Source organism: Neolamprologus brichardi, chromosome 9, assembly GCF_056152115.1.
Source record: "Neolamprologus brichardi isolate AB-2024 chromosome 9, ASM5615211v1, whole genome shotgun sequence".
NCBI classification, from domain to species: Eukaryota; Metazoa; Chordata; class Actinopteri; order Cichliformes; family Cichlidae; genus Neolamprologus; species Neolamprologus brichardi.
This window is the reverse complement of record NC_142112.1, coordinates 3,231,832-3,247,495: the sequence shown is the minus strand read 5'-3', so window position 1 is coordinate 3,247,495 and position 15,664 is coordinate 3,231,832. Positions and strand designations below refer to the sequence as shown.

Here is a 15,664-nt window from a genome sequence, read left to right as displayed (position 1 = left end):
AATCTTGGAGAAGCTCACGGCTCTTTAACAAGAAATTGACAGACCTGGTGATGAGTGACAGACATTTAGATTGTCTGTGAAATTGGAGGCACCAAACCCAAACATCGTCTCTCCCCTGCATACCTGTTTCCTTTTTTTCCTCTTGTCCCTGATGTACGTATTTTCACTGTCTTTTTGGTTTCTTCCTGGTGCGGCTACATCCGCAGCCCCAGGACACAGGAATTTTACTGCATGTTGTACTTTGTATGACTGTGTATTTGACTAATAAAATTTGATTTGAACACCAGTTCAGCACTGAATGGAATATAAACAACCCTGGACTTTTTTTTTATTATATTTTTATTGTCTTCATGTAGCTCAACATAGAGTCTCAGATTTGATCGCTTTCAGTAAAGGGGGAGGGGGGTATTCAATATCCAATGGATTTTAGAAATATTAGAATTCAGTAGGCTCCAGCTACTGTAAATAGCCAAAATACATACTGGGATATCAGAGAAAACACCATCAGAAATTCTGTATATAAGATTAAGAGACGAATTCATCAAAATGTGTTTTGTTTCATTTTGTTGTATTTGTTGTAAAACAATATTGTACATTAAGAAAATTCTCTTCCTTGTGTGTGAGAAACTGAATAAACCTACCAGGTAGAAAGTTGTTATTTCCAAATATCTGAGTGAACCTAGACAGTTGTATCATTTCTCCCAAGTAGTTATGTATTTCAAACCAGATCATTATAGTGTTTTTTAGAAAGGGGTTCTTAGTTTGCTTATTTAGTGTCTTCCTGTCGGCTGAGTAAAGATATAAGTTAGGGGGAATTTTGATTTCTGTAGACTCCATAGAAACCCACACTGGAATTTGCTCATTAACAAAATAAAACATTGCCGCTCTGATTTGAGCAGCCCAAAAGTACCACTTTAAATTTGGAAGTTGTAAACCCCCTCTTTCATAAGGGAGGTATAATAATGAGATTCTGAGTCTTGGTCTTCTGTTATTCCAAATAAAGTTTCGGAATAGTTTTTGCAAATCTAAGAAAGAGTTTGGTGGGGAGAGAGGTATTGATTGAAAAAGGTAGAGATATTTTGGCAAAATCGACATTTTTAGTATATTAATACGACCAATTAAAGATATAGGTAGTCTTTACATTTAGGTGTATTTAATAAAAAGGCTAAAAAGTGGATTTGGTGGTTCCTTTGAAGTGGTTTTATTTATGATCTAAGTCTGTTATTTATCATGAGTTTATTAATGATAAAATTTGTACGTCTTCCAAATAGTATGAGTTTTGTTTTGCTCAGATTCAGTGTTAATTGACTATAGAAAAAGTCTTCAATTTCTTAAATTGATTTTTCTAGTTCATTCAGAAGTTACTTCCACAATAACTTTGTATCATCTGCAAACAATATGACTTCTGTGTCTTTGCAGTTACTTCAAATCAAGACATGTCAACACAAACACCTTTACCCTCACTTATCTCTCATGGCCCTGGTGCCAACTGTCTGCATTGACTTGATAATTAATCAGAGGTAGCAGGGTGTGATACAGGAACTCTAAAAGACACATTAGCGTATGTTTAGAGGTCACTGGGTGAACTGGGTGCGTCTCTAATTCTGAATGAGCCAGAGGGGGCCAGATGCATGTGTCTACGGGGTTTATGACGGGCGTTGATGTGGCTCATTAGCCTTGCTATTGTTTTACAATGTAGAGGTGAAACTACCATTTGCTACCTTATAAACTCAGTAATGTTCTGTAATATTGGTATAATTTGGCTTATTTTAAAACATTTTATACATATCAGGTTTCAATACTCACTGAAATAATGCAGATTTCATGCAACATATATTTAAAATGGAGGTGGATTTGCTCTGATACATTTGGAATTACAAGCTATGTGTACAAATTTTCTGATAATAGAAAGTAAATTAAACATCGGTGCAAAGATCAAACTGGTTGCTTGTCTGAAACAACCAGAGCAGGAGGTTAAATCAAAATCATCTAACACAGATCTAGTTGACATGAAAGCAGAACAAGCAAAACTGTTCTCACCAGTGAGAAATATCCATAAAAATCATGATATACACCAGTTTGTCCTACTGACAACCTTTGTCCTACTGAAAGCGTTAGGTCCAGATGAACAGAATCAACTTTGTGGGATTTCCTGACGTGGATTATTGAGCACGCATCAAGGTATTTACAGAAGCCACAGATTCTATTGAATTCTAATATTCCTAAAATCAATGGGTTTTAAGATAAAGGGCCTAATGTTCACCCCATGCCTACCATTTACTAAAAGTACAGAAAACAGAACAGATCAGAATCCTGATATCCTGTCAGCTCAGTCATTGATACTAGCTACTATTTACAATATTTGTGATATTGAACATTAACTGTTGTAAGGCTCTCCACCTTGGCTGATGTGTGAAGAAGAAAGCACACACGCACATGAGAAACCAAACACGAGATTTCATTATACTTTTTAACAAAAAATGTGTTGAGACTAAATAAAAATGACGCATGGAGAAAGTATTTCGTTTTAGCAAAGTCCTAATTTATTGGAAGAAAAATCATTACAGATTCATGTTGACTTTACAACAGTTACACCGTATAAAAAGTGGACTTTATCAGTCACTGACACAAGCCTTAATCTACCCCACCAACTATGACCAAGCTAATTTTTCCTTGTTTTGTAAAAGTGTAAATGACGAAGAAGTTCACTGAGTTTTATCAAACCTGCCTCTGCGTTAACTTTTAAATAACTTTACATTAAAATGAAATCATAAAAAAAAAAAATTAGCGTCCAGTATATCAGAAATGCCTATCTTAAGGCTTCAGAATGATAGTTGAGAAATGAAAGAGATGTAACAGTAGCCACAGCCATCTTTAGCTGTTAGCAAGGCTCTCCGCTTTCTCTATAAAAACTGTGAAGTCCGGGGTTGTTCATATTCCATGCAGTGCTTAAGACACCAGTGTTGCAATCATAATGTCAGTTGCCTGGTGGGATCGACCAGCCAAACATCTGGGGTGAGTTGTAGAGGGTCAATTGAGGTCCAGAGACAACATTGCCCACAGCATCAGGATAGTGGGCCTGATTATTTGCACCCTTTCTCATGAAGCTGATGTCCAGTTGTTCGCTGAGTGAGGACGCTCCCTGAAACTGAATCACAGACAGATGCACAGTCAGTAAAACCACAATACAGAGTTCTTGTTTTAAATGATAAACAATACACTTCATCTAATTAAATGAATTCCCCAGATAGTGACTGAATTAAAAACAGTTCTGTTTAATAATTGGAGATACTTACATGAAGCGGGACGCCCTGATTGAGATGCTGAGAATCTGGAATCCTCCTAAACTTTCTCCTTCGATTTTGAAACCAAGTCTTCACCTAAAGATAGAGGAAAACGGAAGAAATTTAAAGAGTACAATAGACCGAAAATTCAAAACGAATTCAGTTCCTTATGCTCTAGTAACCTTGAAAAACACTCACCTGTTTGTAGGTCAGTCCTGTCAGCTCTGCCAACTCTGTCATCTCTTGTGGTTCAGGGTAATGTTTCTGATTAAAGTGATGGACAAGAGGTATTAACTGGCTGTCTGAGAACAGCCCTCGGGTCCTTCCTTTGAGCACCTTTTCTTCCTTCACACACACAGTACGTGTGACAGTGTTGCTGCCCTCCTGGTTTCTTGGGGCACCAAAAACCAGTTCCTCCTTCGTGATGGAGCTGGAAACAGCTTCAGCAGTCTCAGACATGTTGCTCATCTCCTTAGCGAGAGCTGCCTCAGCCCATGCTGCAAGTTCTTCCAAGGGAAGACTCCCTTGCAGGCTGCTGCCAGAAATCCACAAGTCTGTGAGGATAGAAAGACAGAGGCTAAGTAAGCACAAGTATATATGGTCCACATGGGTCACCGTGGCTACTGATGTTTTGGCACAGTTGAGTTTTTTAACAGAAAATAATACAAAAGGGATCAACTGATGAGCCTTAATCAATTTCCCACACACACAATTTCACTTGATTTTACTTGCTGAATTATTAAAATGTGCCACCAGATGTTGCCAATTAGAAAGTTTAAAAAGGGACTCAAAGCCCAGATGGTCCTGAAGTGGACTCTCTGTTCAGCTGTGGAGGGAGAAATGGTGACTTCTGCAATCAGGACTTACAACACAGAGTGAAAGGGTATTTTTGCTCAAAGATGTCTTAGAGGTTAGCCAACTCTGTTCATATTAGCTCACTAGACAACAATGCTGAGTACATACCTGGAGAAAAGTGCATCCCATAATCTTCCATCTTTGAAATCCCAGTGATTGAAACAGGAAAGCTGGAGAAAGTATCTCTGCTGAAAGAGCTCCAAACCAAGCAGAAAGGTGAATTAAGACTTAAGAGCAATTCTCCTGGGCTTTTAAGGAGGTTTGTGGGTGTGGGCAGGAATGTGGGGGGTTGAGCTTCTTCTTTCGTGAGTCTCTTTACAACCAGTCAGGCTGTTTCTACCAACTGGCATCATTTACATTTCTTTAAAATGCTGTTTCTCAGGTCTGAAAAAAAGTACAGTTAGAAAGCAGCCATACAAATGAGCTTTACCAAATCCTTCCACCTCACACTTTATAAAATATGAAACACTTAATGCCTAAAATTATTTTATCTTTTAAGCACTGGTACTTCAAGAAATGGCAAAGTGTGATCTCCAACTTGGGTACAGAATATCTACTAAAGCTGGCTTGAAGTGTGGGGTGAGGGGCTTCTCCTTTTCCCAATTTTGTAAATAAGTCTCTACAGTAAATCGGAACAAGATGGATTTGATGTGTTTCTCAGAGTAACAAAGGTTTTCCTCAGCTGCAAAGTCTGTTTTTTTTGCTTTTATTAACATTTTAATGTAGGAACTGTTTTCTTTCTACTGAACTAAATCCACCAGCTCTGTCAGTGTGCAGGAGGAAGCACACATCAGCCTTTGAAGAGAGACTTGAGCTCAAAACAGGTCAAACTCTTCCTTTGGTTGGTGGGTGTGACATGACACAGCGAGATTTCTGAGTCTTTTTTTAACAGTATTTAACAGAAGCTTTATTTCATTCTACCAGTGTCCTCATTGGAGGAAAAGTCATTGCAGATAAATGTATTGGTGACTTTGAAAGAAATATTTTGTGAGGACATCACTGGCTCCCTCACTGGTGTGCTCATGTTTGAGCAGCACTTAGCAGCTAATTACTGAAATGAACTCACTGCATGTTTTGCATCAATTAACGCAGTATTAGAAAGAACTTTCCACTCACATAGAACATTTTTGCAAAAACATCCGCACGCTAATTTGACCTGCAGCCGTTCAGTTACACCTCTGTGTAAACCCCCACAGCAGCTTGTTGAGGCAAAAATGGTTTTTGTACTCATGCAAACCATTCACAAATGTGGCAGAGAATATCACAATGACCGCTGACCACTCATTTTGTCTTTATTAACTTTAATAAATGAGTCTGTCTGAAAGTGGCAAGTGAAATTAAGTCAGTTCATCAAGGTCTGCATAGTTAATCATGTGTTTAAAACAAAACAAGGTGGTCTATATAATGTAAAAAATTTATTTAATAAAACAAACAAATCTAATGAGTTTAGATTGTTCTGCTTTCATGTCAACTAGATCTGTGTTAGATGATTTTGATTTAACTTCCTGCTCTGGTTGTTTCAGACAAGCAACCAGTTTGATCTTTGCACCGATGTTTAATTTACTTTCTATTATCAGAAGATTTGTGCACATAGTTTATAATTTCAAATGTTTCAGAGCAAATACAGCTGCTCTTTAAATATATTTTTGCATACGTTCTGTATTATTTCAGTGAGTATTGAAACCTGAGGTTCAAAATGTTTTAAAATAAGCCAAATCATACCAATATTACACACAAATAATGAATTACACCTCTAATTTAGATATTTTTGATCATGTGGAGAACATTACTGAGTTTATAAGGTAGCAAATGGTAGTTTCACCTCTACATTGTAAAACAATAGCAAGGCTAATGAGCCACACAAACGCCCATCATAAACCCCATAGACACATGCATCTGGCCCCCTCTGGCTCACTCCGAATTCGAGACGCACCCAGTTCACCCAGTGACCACTAAACATACGCTAATGTGTCTTTTAGAGTTCCTGTATCACACCCTGCTACCTCTGATTAATTATCAAGTCAATGCAGACAGATGGCACCAGGGCCATGAGGTAAATTCGGGTAAAAGTGTTTGTGTTAACATGTCTTGATTTGAAGTAATTTCAAAGACACAGGAGTCATATTGTTTGCAGATGACACAAAGTTATTCTGGAAGTAACTTGAAACTTCTGAATGAACTTGAGGTGAAATGAGTTCACCTGAAACCTTGGCTGAATATGACCTACACCCGTTTTCACACCTTGGCTCGTGTGACTAGGTACAGGATCGTTATGGGGTCTATTGTCCCTCTTGGGGCAACACTATATGGCTTAAATCTGTGACTCTCTACCACTTTGAACTGAAAAAGCCTATCAGATGAGAGGTGAAACGTCTGCAAGCAACTAAAAAAGTCATTTTCTTTCTAAAATCCTTAGACTACGATGACCTGGATAACTGGGAACCTTCCCAGACATCTAATAGAGAATGAATTTAAGAAATTGAAGACTTGGTTTTTCTATGATTTAACACTAAATCTGAGCAAAACAAATCTCATACTATTTTGGGAGTCAAACAAATTATATCATTATTAAACCAGCTTCCAGTTTGGATTCGGGAGACAAACACTATCTCTACTTTTAAGATTAGGCTTAAAACTTTCCTTTTTGCTAAAGCATATAGGTAGGGCTGGACCAGGTGACCCTGAATCCTCCCTTAGTTATGCTGCAATAGATGTAGGCTGCCGGGGGATTCCCATGATGCATTGAGTTTTTCCTTTCCAGTCACCTTTCTCACTCACTATGTGTTAATAGACCTCTCTGCATTGAATCATATCTGTTATTAATCTCTGTCTCTCTTCCACAGCATGTCTTTATCCTGTCTTCCTTCTCTCACCCCAACCGGTCGCAGCAGATGGCCCCGCCCCTCCCTGAGCCTGGTTCTGCCGGAGGTTTCTTCCTGGTAAAAGGGAGTTTTTCCTTCCCACTGTCGCCAAAGTGCTTGCTCATAGGGGGTCAAATGATTTTTGGGCTTTTCTCTGTATCTATGAAGCGCCTTGAGGCGACATTTGTTGTGATTTGGCGCTATATAAATAAAATTGAATTGAATTGAATTGAATTGAATGATAAATAACATAGAATTAGGATAATAAACCAAACCCACTTTTCTGCCTTTTAATTAAATACTCTTAAATTTAAAGGCTTGACTGACCTCAGAACTCTACACATAATTTATAAAGCAACAAACAAATCTTTGACCCACAACATTTAGGACTTGATCAGGGCTTGTGTGGAACCTTCTTTAAATCTCAGTGATTCACCGAGATAGAAAACAACTTGAAAGAGTGAGTGGTGAATCAAAGAGAAGAAACTAATGTAAAGTGCACAAAAGAATGTAAAACTCTGCGATACATCTAGTGAGCAGCACTTCTCTGAGTGAAACGAGCTTCTTGATGTCAGAGGTCAAAGGAGAAAAACCAGATGACTTCATGCTGATAGGAAAGCAGCAGAGACTAAAAATAACCACTCACTTAAATCAAACTATACAGAAGACCATCACTGAGCGCACAACATATCAGAACTTGAAGCACATGGGCTAGAAGCAGCAGAAGACCCCACTGGCTACCACTATTGTCAGCTAAGAACAGCAAACTGAGGAAACAGACTCACAAATATTAGACAATAAGAGATTGGAGAAATGTTTCCTGGTCTGACGAGTCTCCATTTCTGCTGTGACATTCTGGGTCAGAGGCTAAACACAAGATTTCATGCTTTTCACTTTTTAACATCCTATCAAATATTGTAAATTATGATGTTAGAGACTCAAGGAAAGCAAAACAAAAATGCAGATAGTATTTAATCATAGCAAAGTCGTCATTTGTTGGAAGAAAATGGATGGCACTGACTGCAACATTTACAATATATATAAAAAGTTGACTTTATCAGTCTGCTACTCGAGCCTTCATCTGCCCCACCAACTCTGGGGAAAAGGGAAAAAAGATGTAGATTACATGTTAATGTTTATCTTATTGTTTTATTTTAAATGAGATTCACTGAGTCTTATCAAAGCCGCCTCTGTTTTATATTTAAATAGCAGGAAGATAAAATCTACAAGAAGTAACACAGTAAAACAGGATAAAACATGCATGTAGCTTCCATGTTGAAAACTGCAAATGAGGTGGAAATCTATTAAATCTTTGTGAAAACCACCAGCATGTGGTTTGGCAAGACCAAGGTGGAAGAAATCCTCATCTGAAGCTTTGCTGAACATAAGGATTTCTCTCAGGTCATCCTGATTTGGTCTTTATCCTGATCAAGTTCTAAATGTTTTGGCCAAAGATTTGTTTGTTTGCTTTATAAATTATGTGTAGAGTTCTGAGGTCAACCAAGTCTCTAAATTTAAGAGTATTTAATAAAAAGTTTAAAAAGTAAGTAGATTTTAATTTTGAGATCGGACTCTCTGTTTTAATATCTTTATATATTAAAACAGTGCTTGGCAGTACACACAAGTTTTACAAAAGTGAGAGACATCTGAAGAGAGTTCTTAGCGCAGGTTCTTAGGGGACACACTCGTCACAAAAGCGTACTCTGACCTGGAAGTCTTGGTTGAATTCATTGACAACCAGTTGCAGTACTCTGGTAGCTTCACACGTACCGATGGATATATGCTAAATGCAGAGAACATTGACTATGCGTGAGGAAAAAGGATGTGCGCTTGGTGTTGAATGAGCTGGATCCCTGAGGGGTGGCATTGAGGCACACAAGACGTCTCAGGCGAAGGCAAACTATTTTTCAAAAGGGCTGAACTTCATCTGGCACCTGTACTCCTACAGCAAACTGAAACCATATTGCATCTGAATCAATGAGAGTGTTGATGGTTTGTCGAGAAAAATAACCTGTCTTAATGCATACACAACAAATAGTAATCTGAAAGTGATCGGGGAGTGTTACGTAGAAGTGGTGTAGAGTTGTAAGAGGTGATCTTGGAACTGAAAATGGCCATGTTATATGCTTTCAGTGTTTCCTTGTGCCCGTGGCTCTTTACGACACCTTTGAGAGTTACCTGGAGGGAGGAAGTACTTCCAATGAAAGAATTTAATACTGGTGGCATTTTCTTCACAGCCAGTGTCTGGAGTTCTGGTTATTCTTATTTGCAGACATCAGAGACAATGGGTACTTTGATGGTGGGTTTCCGGACAAAAAACGTCTTCAGTGCCTATGCCTACCTTAAAAAAAAGAGTACATTTGAAATTCTTTTCAATCTAGTCGCAGGGTGGGTAAATTGCATTGTTCTAAGGAAAAGATTTGAGATATTCCACAAAGGGTGTCCACTTGTGGATAAATCTTTCAGAACTACCTTTCACTGTGAGTGATATCTTCTCCACCCTCAAGAATGTCCGGACAGTGTTAAGCCATTGCAATGCAGATGGAGATGTGGGAGATTTCCAAAGAAGTAAAATACAGCATCTAGCAAGAAGGGACCAAAAAGCTAAGATCTTAGTTTGCTGGGGAGTTATTTTAAGAGGGATCTTTGGAACTCCAAATATGGCAATTAAAGGGTCTTCTCGGATCTGACTTCCAAAAAACCCTGAAAGTACAGAAAAGAAATCAGTCCAAAATTTGTTCAAACTTGGACAGAAGAAAAACATATGGCTTAGATTGCAAGGGGAGGTGTGACATCTGTCACATTGGTCTATGATTGAAGGAAAAAATTTAGATAAACGGGATTTTGAGAATTTGACTCTATTTATTACTTTAAACTGTATAAGCTGTAGCCTAGCACATCGTGTACCTGAACGCATGATGAGATTCACTTTATCCCACCATGATTCAAACAGTTCAACACCTAATTCACGCCCCTAGGCGGTTCTGATTTTACCTGGAGAATCAGATTCGGTCACCATAAGCATACAATATATATTTGATAGAGGTGATTTTTGATTAGGCCTAACAACCAGAAGGTCAACCCATGATGGATCAGCAGGGAGAATTGGGAAATTTGGAAACAGTGATGAGACAGTCTAATTTGCAAATAGAGAAACAAGTGAGAAGGAGGTAGGTTACATTTTGAGGATAGTTCTGTGAAACTAAGAAAGGCATCATCTTTGTAAAGGGCTCTCATGCTTTTTATGTCTCTTTCGTGCCACGTCAAATAGGCGCTGTTGGTAGTGGCAGGGGGAAATAGATGATTCCTTAACAATGGTAATCTGGTAGAGGGGGATATGAATTTAAAATGCGACCTTAAGTGAAACCATATCTTAAGTGTAGAGAGCACTATGGGATTTGAAGCAACGCTACTCAGTGATGAGTAGATAAGGGAGGCAGGTGAAAAAATATGGAAAAATTGATTGAATTTCAAGTTTACACCAAATCAGGTCAGGTGAATTTAGCCAGTAGGTCAGCTTATGAATATCTGAAGACCAGTAGTACATTAAAAAATTTGGTAGGGAAAGACCCCCATTAGAGGTAAACTGTTGTAATAAAGAGAGCCTCAGTCTAGGGGCTCTTCCATTCCACAAAAAAGAAGAAACCATCTGGTCCAGGGACTTAAAAACTTTTTGGGCAGAAAAAGGGGGATACACTGACATAAAAAGAGAAATCTGGGTAGCACATTCATTTTGATAATATTAATCCTGCCAATTAGTGACAGTGGGAGTGAATTCTACCTCTGCAAATCTAATGCAAATTGTGAGAGCAGGGGGGCACAATTCTCAGAAAACAGTAAAGGCAAAGTTCGTGTAATGTTAATTCCAAAGTACCTAAACCCCGAGGGGCTGAGCTTCAAAGGAATGTCAGACTGCTCAAGTGTTAACGCTAAAGAGTTTACAGGGTAACATTCACTCTTGAGTAAATTAATTTTATAGCCAGAAAAAGAGCTGAATTTTTCCAAGACAGATAAAATTGGAGGAAGACTACATATGGGGTCAACTACATACAAAAGAAGGTCATCTGCGTACAGGGATACCTTAAGTTCAACACCTGCACGGATAATTCCATGAAAGGAAGAGAGGGATTTCAGAGCAGCAGAAAGAGGTTCTATGGCTAAAGCAAGAGAAGGGGAGAAAGAGGACATCCCTGTCGAGTGCCACAGCATAGTGGGAAATACTCAGATCGAACTGAGTTGGTGATGACAGAAGCTTGATGGGATGTATAAAGAAGTTTGGTCCAAGACACAAACCTTTCTCCAAACCCAAACCTATTCAGTACAGCAAAAAGTTAAATCCCATTCAACCCCATCAAAGGCCTTTTCTGCATCTAGAGAAATGATCAACTCAGGAGACGTGGGACAATGAGCAGAAAAAATTGTGCTGTACCATTCTCCCAAATTTCTCCCGATTTTCCACCCGGACAACAAAATTGAAAAACCATATCGCAGAATTCATAGAGGGCCCAGCCAATTCCAGTTTCCAACAATGGCGGCAGCTACTCAGTTTTAATAAAACTCTGATTTCTCTTTCTGGGTCGCAAAAAACTTTTAACATATTTTCAGGTGAGAATGTAGCTGTGTAAACTTCAAATATCTGAGCCCATCGACACATTGTTTTCAAACCCCCGCGGTCTTTCGCTACTCGGGTTAAACATGATATATAAGTCACTTAGATAACTTAAAAATGTTATTGTTTGGCTTTTTCAGTGTTTTATTTGTTCGCGAGTAAATCAGTTTGGCTGAGATTAAAGTTATTAGATTGGATTAAATTAAATTTAACTTTATTAATCCTTTGGGAGGGTTCCTCCGGGGTTTTCAGAAGTGAGTTTACCGCAGCGCCCGGTTATATTCACCCTCCACCGAGGGAGCTCGTGACCTACTACCCGGCTTTCTGTAGACCGAGACATTTATACAGCCGTATTTCGCACATGACTATGAAAGGCGGAAGAGGAAGTAGTTCCTTTGAATGTAGACAATCCGAATGTTATAATTTCTTTCCACTGTGTTCCTGTTAATGATAAACTACAAATTTACCCTAAATTACTAAAATATCGACATTTTAATGTGAGAATCGATTCTAGAACATAAATGACTGGCATCGGAGGAATCGATATTTCAGGATTGATCCGCACATCACTAGAGAACGGCCTCGAGCCGAATTGCAAGTAGTTTTGCCAAAATCTTAAAATCTACATTTAGGAGAGACAGGGGCCTGTAGGACTCACAGGCTGTAGGCTCTTTGCCTTTCTTCAGTAAAACTGAAATAGATGCCTTCGTTAAAGTGGGGGGCAGCCAGCCTTTTCCCAGAGATTCATTATATAGATCAAGAAGGAGAGGGGCTAGCTTGTCTTTAAATTTTTTTAACAACTCAGCTGGAAATCTGTCTGAGCCTGGGGCCTTATCATTCGCATACACTTGATTGAGCCAAAAACTTCCTCTATTTTAACAGGAGCGTCGAGCTGCAACTTCTTTTTTTAAAGTGAACATATAAGGAGAGGCGTCCACCAAGTATTTCCTGCCATGGCGTCCACGTCACCATGGTAATGGCACAGCCAGATAACAACATGAGATTTCAAAACATATGTACATTTAACGAGTTACTTTTAATGAACCTCAACATAATTACTTTTTTAATTCTTTGTTATTTATCAGACTCCTGAATAGTATGAGTTTTGTTTTGCTCAGACTCAGTGTTAACTGATTATAGAAATAACCGAGAATTCAGTTAAATTCCTTTTCTAGTTCATTCAGAAGTTGTTCCAAGTTACTTCCACAATAACTTTGTGTCATCTGCACATAATATGACTTCTGTGTCTTTGAAATTACTTCAAATCAAGACATGTTAACACAGAAACCTTTATTTATTTCTCATGGCCCTGGTGCCATTTGTCTGCATTGACCTGATAATTAATCAGAGGTAGCAGGGTGTGATACAGGAACTCTAAAAGACACATTAGCGTATGTTTAGTGGTCACTGGCTGAACTGGGTGCGTCTCTTTAATTCTGAATGAGCCAGAGGAGGCCAGATGCATGTGTCCGTGGGTTTATGACGATTGTTGTTGTGGATCGTTAGCCTTGCTATTGTTTATATTGACTTATGTGGGTGTTTTAGTGTCAGAGACTTTTACAATGTAGAGGTGCATTTCAAAGGTGAAAGCTACCATGTGCTACCTTATAAACTCAGTAATGTTCTCCACATGATCACAAAGATCTTAATTATGTAAGTCATTAGTTGTATGTAATATTGGTATAATTTTGCTTATTTTAAAACATTTTCAAAGATGCTGAGTTCAATTGATGTAATTTCAGTTGCCACTTTTAAACTGTTTCATTTAATAAAGTTAATGAAGACAAAACGAGTGGTCAGTGGTCATCGTGATATTCAGTGTCAGATTTTTTTTAATGGTTTGTCAGAGTTTGGAAAACTTGTTTTGACCTTAAAAAGATGCTTTGGGGGTTTACACAAAGGTGCAACTGAACGCCTGGAGATCAAATTAGTGTGAGGATGCATTTGCAAAAATGATCTATGTGAGTGGGAAGAACTCACATGTTGAATTTATTTATTTTTTGCTAATTTAAGAGCAGTTAAAACGGACACTAAAGTAATGGGTAGGAGGTTTAATTGAAAGTAGAATAGAAATTTTAGGCATTGCAGTTTTGAGATTTTATAAACTGTGAGCTGAAAGGATTTGGTAAAGCTCATTTGTATGGCTGCTCTCAGAAACCGCATTTTAAAGAAATGTAAATGATGCCAGTTGGTAGAAACTTGGTAGGGTAAAGTGGCTCACAAAGGAAGAAGCTCAACCCCCCACATTCCTGCCCACACCCACAAACCTCCTTAAAAGCCCAAGAGAATTGCTCTTAAGTCTTAATTCACTTTCCTGCTTGGTTTGGAGCTCTTTCAGCAGAGATACTTTCTCCAGCTTTCCTGTTTTCATCACTGGGATTTCAAAGATGGAAGATTATGGGATGCACTTTTCTCCAGGTATGTACTCAGCATTGTTGCCTGGTGAGCTACATGAACAGAGTTGGCTAACGTCTAAGACAACTTGCAAAAATACTCTTTCACTCTATGTTGTGAGTCCTGATGGCAGAAGTCACTCTTGGTTCTGAATAATGTACAAATATTCCACTTTTTTTGGGAAACTGTTGTGTTTCAGGCTCAGCAATTTACCTTTTTAAAAACTTTTTTTCCTGCTGTCTCAGAAGAGAAACAAACACTACAAATATCCGACCACTTTTTTCCCCAAGTTTGTGTGAAACTGTTGTGTTTAAGACTCATCAATATTCCCTTTTTTATTATTTCTGTTACAAAGTCAATCGTGCCAAAACATATCAGCAACTGACCCATGTGGACCATATAGACTTGTTCTTACTTGGCCTCTTGTCTCTTTACCCTCACAGACTCGTGGAGTTCAGGCAGCGGGCTTGAAGGGAGTCTTTCCTTGGAAGAACTCGCTACATGGGCAGAGACTGCTCTACAAAAGGAGATGGGCAACAAAACCTTTGCTACCTCTGAGACAGTTTCCAGCTCTGTCTCAGAGCAGAAACAAGATTTTGCTGTCCCAAGAAGCCAGGATGGCAACATCACTGCCACTCTGGACCATCCCAGCACTGCTCCAGAGAAACCTAAAGGAAAGGCCCGGGTGGTGTTCACAGAGAGACAGTTGGATATTCTTGTCCATCAGTTTAATCTGAAACATTACCATGAGCCAGGAGAGATGCAACAGTTGGCAGAGATGACAGGACTGACCTACAAACAGGTGAGTGTTTTTCAATTTACTACAACATAAGAAATTGAATTTTGGGTCCATTGTACTCATGAAATGTTTTCTGTTTTCTTCCATTTTAGGTAAAAACTTGGTTTCAAAACAAACTGCGTAAGTTTAGGAGGAGTTCACATCCTCAGCATGTGAATCAGGATTTCCCACTTCATGTAAGTATCTCCTATTATTAAAAAGAATTGTTTATGATTCTGTCATTATCTGGGGAATTGACTGTATTTAAAAAAGTGTAATGCCAATAATTTAAAACAACTATTCTCGTTTTACTGACAGTCCCCTTGTCCCCTTCAGTTTCAGGGAGAGAGACAGCCCCCGTTCAGGGAGCGGTACACCCAGCACCAGGTAAATTCAATGAGAATGGGTGCAAATAATCAGGCCCACTATTCTCATGCTGTGGGCAATTCTGCGGCTGGACCTCAATGGACCCTCCCCGACTCCCCTCAGATGTTTGGCTGGTCAATGCCACCAGGCAACGGGCATCATGAATACGACACAGCTGTTCAAAACCCAGCAAAAATGGCCACTACGATCGAAGCAATGGGAAGAGCTGTGAGTACTCAGACTGTTCTCATGGAACTCTCAACGCAACATGGATAAAATCTTGGAGAAGCTCACGGCTCTTTAACAAGAAATTGACAGACCTTGTGATGAGTGACAGACATTTAGATTGTCTGTGAAATTGGAGGCACCAAACCCAAACATCGTCTCTCCCCTGCATACCTGTTTCCTTTTTTTCCTCTTGTCCCTGATGTACGTATTTTCACTGTCTTTTTGGTTTCTTCCTGGTGCGGCTACATCCGCAGCCCCAGGACACAGGAATTTCACTGCATGTTGTACT

At 38.9% G+C, this 15,664-nt stretch overlaps 1 protein-coding gene across 1 annotated transcript; it reads left to right on the top strand.

The window, feature by feature from the left end:
* Positions 1-13,996: 13,996 nt before the first annotated feature.
* LOC148101120 (uncharacterized) lies at positions 13,997-15,423 on the top strand. The gene is made up of 4 exons (XM_087845733.1): positions 13,997-14,027; positions 14,447-14,805; positions 14,895-14,978; positions 15,118-15,423. Exons 1-4 carry the CDS (start codon positions 13,997-13,999, stop codon positions 15,421-15,423), a joined length of 780 nt encoding a protein of 259 aa, XP_087701859.1.
* Positions 15,424-15,664: the final 241 nt, after the last annotated feature.

What these genes read in the sequence shown, in the direction of transcription:
- LOC148101120 (XM_087845733.1), top strand. Translation starts at nt 13,997, where the DNA reads ATGGAAGATTATGGGATGCACTTTTCTCCAG. An exon ending in TGGGATGCACTTTTCTCCAG is followed by an intron (nt 14,028 to 14,446) that starts GTATGTACTCAG and finishes TTACCCTCACAG; the next exon opens with ACTCGTGGAGTTCAGGCAGC. An exon ending in ATCAGGATTTCCCACTTCAT is followed by an intron (nt 14,979 to 15,117) that starts GTAAGTATCTCC and finishes TGTCCCCTTCAG; the next exon opens with TTTCAGGGAGAGAGACAGCC.